Source organism: Eleginops maclovinus, chromosome 10, assembly GCF_036324505.1.
Source record: "Eleginops maclovinus isolate JMC-PN-2008 ecotype Puerto Natales chromosome 10, JC_Emac_rtc_rv5, whole genome shotgun sequence".
NCBI classification, from domain to species: Eukaryota; Metazoa; Chordata; class Actinopteri; order Perciformes; family Eleginopidae; genus Eleginops; species Eleginops maclovinus.
Window position 1 is genome coordinate 7,432,135 of NC_086358.1, and position 8,782 is coordinate 7,440,916.

Here is an 8,782-nt window from a genome sequence, read left to right on the forward strand (position 1 = left end):
TAGAGGTGATAATGTCACTCTCATTGTACTGTTAACACATGTACAGAGGCTAGTATTGAACAGGACGCTCAGTGACATGACAGATATACATGAGTTTACATTATATGCGTGCTTTGTGTCCTTAAAGAGAAAGTGTGGTTCATAAAACATAATGACATTTTTGGAAGCTCTCTGCACTTTATTTTGCAGAACAGGACAGCACATACATTATATCATATGTGTGTATATATATGTGTGTATGTAACGTTGAAAACATGTCACCATATGATCAATAAAACCATAATGAATTAATGTTATAGGCTATTTATGATGTCAAAATGTGTAATATTGTTTCACTTAAATTTGATGTCGCTCTTTATAGATCTTTCATTCGAGCCTGAATGTTTTTTTGGTCATGTTCAGTCTTTTCATTTTCTGTATTTCTTTAGACTTTTAATTGTATTTATTTATCTGACATGTTCAGTATTTCTATTTGTTATTATTTATTTATTTTCTTCATCATCTTGAGTCTGCATGACGAGACCATGACGTCATGTTGAAGTCATAAAGTAGGCGGGGTCAGAGAGTGAGCAGCAGATGTAATGCAGTCCTCTGCAAGTCCTCTGTGTATGAGAGTAATAATAAACAGCACACACTGCAGGTTCCGGTGTTTCTGATGCCTCAGGCTGTGTATCCTCCAACGTAAGACGAAGGACCAGCTGCCGGCAGTCAGCAGCTTTCTCTCCGGCCAGGAGTGCATGAGGAGGGCCGGTGGCCGACAGGGAGGGGTCCTTTGATTTCAGGGCTTCCTCCTCCTGGATGGAGCCTGGCTGTGTGCAGACAGCGATGGCCATGGAAGATGCCTCGAAAAAAGCGTCGGGTCGTAACGTAGCGGTGGAGAGAAAAAACCTGATCACCGTGTGCAGGTCAGTGTGCTGTCAAAGTGTGTGTGTGTGTGTGTGTGTGTGTGTGTGTGTGTGTGTGTGTGTGTGTGTGTGTGTGTGTGTGTGTGTGTGTGTGTGTGTGTGTGTGTGTGTGTGTGTGTGTGTGTGTGTGTGTTTAAAGTGCCTGAAAACTGAATTTAGTGCAGGATTTCACAGGTTAAATGTTGCATATCACAAGTGGTCATTGGGTTAGGATGTGAAAATGTGTTTCTGGTGTCTTTATTCTAACACTACAGATAATAAATGCACATCTTCTGACATGCATGCTTATGTCATCCTCATAATAAGTCATCATAATGAACTCTGTGTTTGGACTGGGCCTGTGCAGACAAAAGCCTGCATGTGTATTAACAACCTTTCAATACACATAATGTTTATTTAATACAAAATCAGACAGACTTTCCTCTCTGTCTGAGTTTAGCAGTGTCATCTCTGTCAGTGAGATTTATCTCCTCCCTGCTGATGGGGTGGTTGCTATGAGGACAACCTTCCTGGGGCAAGGACTAGCTGGCACCCCTGGGACTCAGGGCAGGGAGGCATTATAAAGCTTGAACATAAAGTGTCCTGACTGATCCATGAGAGGGGGGGGGGGGGGGGGGGGGTTGCACTTAAAGATTTTTGCCAGAACACATGTAGACATAAACATACTGTTAGCATGCTTGCTAGTAACCTAACAGTGAAAAACTAAACAAACATACACATACTATATGTCTACATGCGTATTAGGAGGAGGAGATCCTGAAAACAAATTACTCTTCTGTCAGATTAAGAGATACTGTCTGTAGTTGGGTCTGAATTTTTCAGCACTCTCAGTCGAAGTCATAAGCATTGCATTTGAAGCTGCTACTATCAATATTTTTTGGATAAGAATAGCTCAAATGACTATGAGTTATTAAAAAATGGTCACTTGTGTTTAAGTGTCTTTGAGCTCATTGTTTTGATTGTCCAGCTCGCGGATTTTCTGTTTTGGTTCACATTCAATTTTGTAGGACTAGCAAACAGCTAAATGGCTCTAAACCTGACTATATGTTATTTCTTCTGGACCAAACAGCCAACCGATGCAGTTAGTGATTCGCAAGTACACATTTAACACTTTAAGGGCCAAATACTTCTATCAGGAGTTGGAGGAGACACAAATTGGAACTTAAGGGAGAGTGAATATTTGACTTAATGTATGCTGAACATTTGCTCAAGGTGCCAAAATAATCATTTATTTCCATTGTGTTAGTGATAGAAACCGGCTATTTATGAAAATGATATCAAATGTGCTGTTTTAAGGAATGCACGTAGTAAAGATAATGCCACAATCATTCATTTAAAGCAGGGTAAATATCTAAACTCTGGCTTCATCTCTGTTCTGTCCTGAAATATGCTGCTTGTTCTTCCAAAATTCAGTACATTGATGTTAAACTCAACTGGAAGTCCTGTCATCAAAACAACTCTTATCTGTTTGTTTTAAGCCCAGGTCATATGACTGGAGTCAATCATACATTATGTTCTCTCATACGTAGAACTAACAAACATTACACAAACACACACTCAGACATCTAGTGCAGGTGAACAGCACCTCTGTTGAGCCCCTCACAAGCTTATCTGTGTCATGTAACGTCCCTGCATTCTGTCGTACAGTGAAACCACGAGGGATTGTGCTCGTTCTGGAGATAGTCGGCCAATTATTGTCCAGTATCTGGCCATAGTCAGAGCAGCTGAATGAGACATTGTTGCCCCTTGGACAATGGGGAGTGAAATCACTTGCCTCAATTGCCTGTGTTTGGAGAAGCATTGTCTTGACAAACTGACTGTGTGTGTACTGTGAAACGCCCAGATATGCTTTACTCTAAAAATGTTAATATTTGGGCACTAAACTCTGTGGTTCCAGAGTCTGTAAAACATGACCACTGTTTATCAGAAATAGTGTTTGTTCATGCACTGGAAAGGTCATGTTGACCGGGGTTTCAGTGGTTTCTGTCACCCCACAGCATATCTCCTTGTCACTGGACAAACACCCTTTGGCAGGTGTTCCTCCAGCACATAGATCTATTGAATTATTTAGTCTCCAGGAACATTTTTAGGAGTGGTCATTTCAAGGGAAGGATAATGTTGTCTTAAATAAACAGCATTAATATGGCAGGAGTTCACCCCAGTTGACATTAAATAATTCAGGTACATTGTAACACCAGAATCCATTTGGACATTTTAAATATTTAGCCATGCTAGACATATAGGGATGTCAATCTCAGTCACCTGGTCTACCCCAGACTTAAATCTCAACAACTATATGGATAACTATGAATTTGGTACAGACATTCATGGTACGCAAATGTAAAAATGTGTCCATTTGTGATAAAATACCTGCAAAAGTAATCCCATTCCCACCAGCCTTTGATTATTTATGTATTTCTTCTTATTATTGAGTGTTTATTTTAGTTTGTTTGACTTGACAAAAACAGTATAGAGAATTGCAAATCAATTACTCAATGCTGTATTACAATGTTTTTAGCTACTGCTGATTTCCAATGCTTGCTCAAGGAAGGCCCTTCAATATAACACATATAAAACATGTTCAAATATAAGATTATTGAGCTCATTACAGTAAACATTTAGCATTGCTAACAGGATGACTACAGGACTCAGATAAGTGTCCAAAATCTGATTTATCAGCCCAAAAATGCCCTTACCACAACAATTGTTCCAAATATATTTCTTATAACAGTCAATTCCATCCTTGTCCTTGTTATCTCGCTAAGTTTGTTTTCTCAATTTAATAATGTACTGAAAAAAACATTCTATGGGCTACAGGCTTCAGGCATCCATTACATCAGACTAGAGTCATAAATTCTAGCTGTCCATTTCAAAGTAAACTGGATAGTCAGAGCTTCCTGAAAGCGCTCCATTAAGTCTTTCCCATGGATGAGTCAGACGGAAATGGATAGTGCAGGGTGACTGGGCAGAAATTCACATTAACATCAGAATTATGGGAATAAGTGTGCATTTAACCTACGCTCTGATTCAGTTGCTTTTCATTATTTACCAGAAGTTTTTACCATCATTGAATTTGAAAGATTAAAATGTGGTTTATTGTATTATGATCTGAGATATTATCCTTAAATAAACTGAAACAAAGAAAGCTGCAATCCATTCCCTGACTAATCTGTTCCCACAATGATACTTTACTGGCAGAGTCTTTTTGTAAAACTTCTTTCTACCTCTATAGGTTTTCAGTGAAGACGCTGTTAGAGAAATACACAGCCGAGCCCATCGATGATTCCTCTGAGGAGTTCATCAACTTCGCAGCCGTCCTTGAACACATCCTCAGCCACCGTTTCAAAGGTACAGGGAATTTGTCTTCCATCAATGTCATGTTCAAGACAATCAAAAAACACTGAACAACAAAAAATATCTGGCATCAAAGTAGAAAAGCTAAGACTCCACTCTCTTTACTGAAATAAAAACGAGTAAAATATGTTGACTTGAACGTCCAACATATCAACGTAGAAAATATCTTATTCTTGTTGAATTCTTTTTAGGCTCCGGAAGCTGGTTTGACGGTCAGAAAAGTTACTGGGACTATGTCCGTCTGTCCTGCGCTAAAGTCCCCAACAGCTGCATCAGCAGCATCGAGAGCATGGAGAACATCAGCACCTCACGAGCCAAGGCAAGTCCCACATACACTCAAAATGAAAATTTAAAGGATACACAGTGAGATCAGATGTTATAATATACCGTAAGAAATTAAAGTTAATTTGGGAATCCTGTGTGACACCTTCAGGGGCGAGCCTGGATAAGAGTGGCCCTGATGGAGAAGAGGCTCTCTGAATACATTGCGACTGCCCTGAGGGACAGCAGAACGACCAGGTTAGAGGCCCCACACACACATACACACCTCACTATACAGTAGTGTCACTTTATCCCTACCTGAAACGAAAATGAAGGTGTTTATTTCACTTAACCTCGTCTGTTTTGTATGTAAGTTTCTCCAAAATTTGTTTAGCATTGCATTATGTACTTTATTTCAATTTAAACATACTACTTCATTAGCACCAGCAAACTTCCTAGTTTCATTCCTATCTGAAATGATAAAGTTTATAGAGTGGACTGTTCATATATCATTCAGAGCCTCATTTGTAACCTATTTTATTCCTAAATACATGGCAAAACTTACACTTACTCTAATACATCAACAAATTGAGCCAAGAATCTTAACCTGGTATTATCCCATAATGAGATTTAATTTAGAAAAATAACATAATTCTTAATTTGCATGTGTAAACCAAAACTTGTAATACAAAAAAATATTGTCTTAAAGTAAATCATCAACTGGGAAAGTGTTAAGGAGATATATATTAGTTGAGATCTTTACCCCATTCACCTGTCTCTCCTTTAGGAGGTTCTATGCAGAAGGAGCCATCGTGTTACGGGAGGAAGCCACCGTCCTAACAGGGATGCTTATAGGACTCGGAGCCATAGATTTTAAGTGAGGAAACCAAACCTTTTAAGCTGTGACATTTAAAGCATAAAAAACATTGATTTTACATGGCTATGTCTGTGTGGTTTCTCCTCCTATAGTTTCTGTCTTAAAGGAGAAGCCTTAGATGGGAAATCTTCTGCCGTGATCGACTTCACACCTTACTTGAAATTCACACAAAGGTTTGTTCACTGAAACTGCAGAGAAAAGAGAGATTGTATTTAATCTCCTCTTTAAATACCCTATTTTGAAAGGCAGTAGATTTTGATACTGCGCACTTTAAATAATTCAGTGCTTCTGTTGCAGCTATGATTACCTGAGTGATGACGACGATCGACACAGTGTTGACAGCAGCACAAGCGACGACAGCGTCCCAGACCACCCCTACATCCCCCTGGTCCCAGACGAGGAGAGCTGGAGCACAAAATGTCGCAAGATGGAGCAGAGGTTCAAGATCGTCAATGCTCAAAAGGTAGGCAACCATATTTGAGTGTTTGACAATGCACAGGATAGTATTGCTTGAAGAAATTGTTTGAGACTTTTGGGATATAGACTTATATACATTCTCCCAAATGTACAGCCTGTTTCATCTGGGCATTTGTTATGGCGCGTTCCCCCTTTACCCATGCATTAGCCCTGTGGTAATCTGTCAGAAATTAATTAATTTGACCCATTCATCAACCCTAACCTCCACACTATGTGAACTTCACACAACCTAATACGACTTCCTTCTTTTCCCCTGTAAAAAACAGCTTCACAAAATGATTTCTATAATTCACTCTGTTGTACAGATTCTAATTTGAGTATCCGAGGATGAAGATATTTCCTCTCGCTCAGTGTGGTTGTGTGTCATCAGGGTTACCTGGAGGAGCTTGTACGCCTACGTGAGTCCCAGCTGAAAAACACAGAAACAGAGAACAAGAGGCTAAAAGCCCACCTGGTGGAGCTTGAGAGCCACAGGACGCAGGAGAAGAAGGAACTGGAGGCCATCGTCCTGGAGCTACAGGAGCAGCTGTGAGTCATGGCGACTGACGGCATGTTACCCACATATTCCTCACGTAAAACCATTAAACAATGAGGAGCTTTCATTGGATTAGATACAGATTTTGACGTGTCTGTACCACAGTCCTAGATATGAATGCTTCCCAGTAATTTGTATTGTATTGCATGGTCATGTTTCCCAGGACAAGCTTAATTCCATGTGACTCCAACCACCTGGCCAAAAACCTTACAATCCCTCTGGTCAACCAGTGGCCAGCGATCCAGATGTACAACAACCAAGATGACGTCAAGCTGTTCCGTCGGTCTGTATTAAAGATGATGCATTTTGTGGGAATAATTGCATCGAGAAACATGCAGACTCTAAAATAAATGCATAGGGAGAGAATCTTTTGTTTGTACAAGGACACTTCAGTTAATAATAGCCACTATAATACCCTATAGCCCAGTCTGACGGTTTGTAATTGCTAGTTTTTGGGGGGATAATTGGTCCAAGACATGACCCAAAAAAAAAGTACTTCCTTACATTGGAAGTTCAAACCAAAAATGTTAGTTGCCCATAGATTTTAAGTAATAGATTTATCATTTCAGCTCAAATACATACATCCAAAATGATTCAGTTGGTATATTTCAGGGTTCTTATCCACAAATACTATATATTTGCAGATATTTCCTTTAACTTTTACCTCTGGAAATGTAATGCATGCAGTTTTGTCAATCAATAAAGAAACTAAATACTTTTTTATTTGAGATGTATTGTTAACTCAAAGTTGGTCCTTCTGTTGACCTGCAGGAGAAGTTTCCCCAGCACAGAGCTGCTGTCAGTGGAGATCAGCCTGGACTCAGACTCCCAGAGGAATGAAGGAAAACAGAATGGAGGAGCCTGGTGCACAGGTGACATTTTACACAGCCGCACACTGTGTTTTAGTGAGATAATAAGTAAGTTAACTCATACTAACAGTTGAGTTGACCCTCCCTTTGTATGTGTGTCGCACCCTTACAGAAAAGGACTACACCCCCTCCATGATGGGCCTGTGTGGGTCCCTGGCCTCCCTCCGCAGCTGCAAGTCTCTGGCTAGCCTCAAGTCCAGCGAGTGCCTGGTCCACATCAGCACAGAGAACAGTCCTGCCCTCTCTCCTAGCTAGGGGGCGCCAAAGAAACACTGCCGACCTGTTAACTGAGACAATTCAACATACACAATAGACTTCTTCTGGGAGGTGGACAAATGCTCTCTTTTGTGGCCCTGACCTGAGTCCCTTTATGCGCTAGGGCTCAAGTTACACCTTTTAAGCATTTCTGAAAGAGTAGCCTTCCTGTTTGTGACAAAGACGCAGGAAAAGCTGCTGTACTGCCTGACGGCCTCCTGCAGTTTCACTGTCTCTAATAGTCTTGACACGATTAAGCCTCCTGGAATGCAAACCACCGGTCCAAGTTGACCTCTCTTACGTCATGATGTGTGTAATTACCGTCACGTCTCTACTGGTAACATTGAACAACACATCACTGTAGGATTGTACTGTGTGTACTTGTCCATTTGTCTTTGTCTTATCCTTCTGTCAGTGTATCTTATTCTGCCTCTTGCATAATACCGGTGAAGGGTGGATGAGCTGTTATAACCTCAAAGGGAACAGAAACAACGTTTTGCCATATTATATCAGACTATTTTAAAAGAGAGGCTTATACTGTTAAAGCGGACAGAGGGTTTTATGATGAAGATTATTTAGAAAATAAAAGAAGCAGCTCTATGATATTAGGAGGGTTTACAGTTTAGGCCTTATTCAATCATATGGTGTGTTGGACACAGATTTTAGGATGGGACAGTAGAGACTTGAGAGGCTACAAAGGTTTGCAGAGCCATTACAATGTGAACAGACATAATTTCTATTGCATACACATGCAAAGTGCATTGTAACTATGCAGAATGAATGTTTTCATTGTCTTTTTCTACAAACCTAGCTTGATAGAGTAGTTTGAAGGAGAGAAATAGTGAATGTGCAACGTGCGTGTGTGTCATTTGATTTTTTTTAAATCTGTTTTTATATTTTTAATTCATTGTGTTGCTTTTATCATTTAGTGACATATGAATTGCAATCTCTTTGGGAATTGAGATGCATTATTTTTATTTAAACTGCAATAAAACTGCCTTTTTTGAAACATTAAGCAGAATGGATGTGTATTTTGATTTGTTTGAGGCTAGTTTGGTGTTAGTTCAAAACAAAATCATCAGTTTCATAACCCTTAGCTGTAGTTTGTGGTGAGTTTCTTCTAGAAAATGTTATCATGCTAACTTGCTGAACTAAGATGGAAAGCTCTGTGAAGATTATTCTTACAAAACATTAGCATGTTAGCATTGTTGTTTGAGCATGTTAGCATGATGATGTTTGCATGTAGCTC

General features: G+C 39.8%; 1 protein-coding gene across 1 annotated transcript; it reads left to right on the plus strand.

Moving 5' to 3' along the window:
- The first annotated feature begins 549 nt into the window (after positions 1-549).
- rundc3ab (RUN domain containing 3Ab) lies at positions 550-8,548 on the plus strand. The gene is made up of 11 exons (XM_063892579.1): positions 550-905; positions 4,138-4,253; positions 4,451-4,578; positions 4,693-4,778; positions 5,308-5,397; positions 5,490-5,570; positions 5,695-5,860; positions 6,245-6,402; positions 6,573-6,692; positions 7,181-7,281; positions 7,391-8,548. The coding sequence occupies exons 1-11, from the start codon at positions 799-801 to the stop codon at positions 7,531-7,533; spliced, it is 1,296 nt and encodes a 431-aa protein (XP_063748649.1). The 5' UTR covers positions 550-798; the 3' UTR covers positions 7,534-8,548.
- Positions 8,549-8,782: the final 234 nt, after the last annotated feature.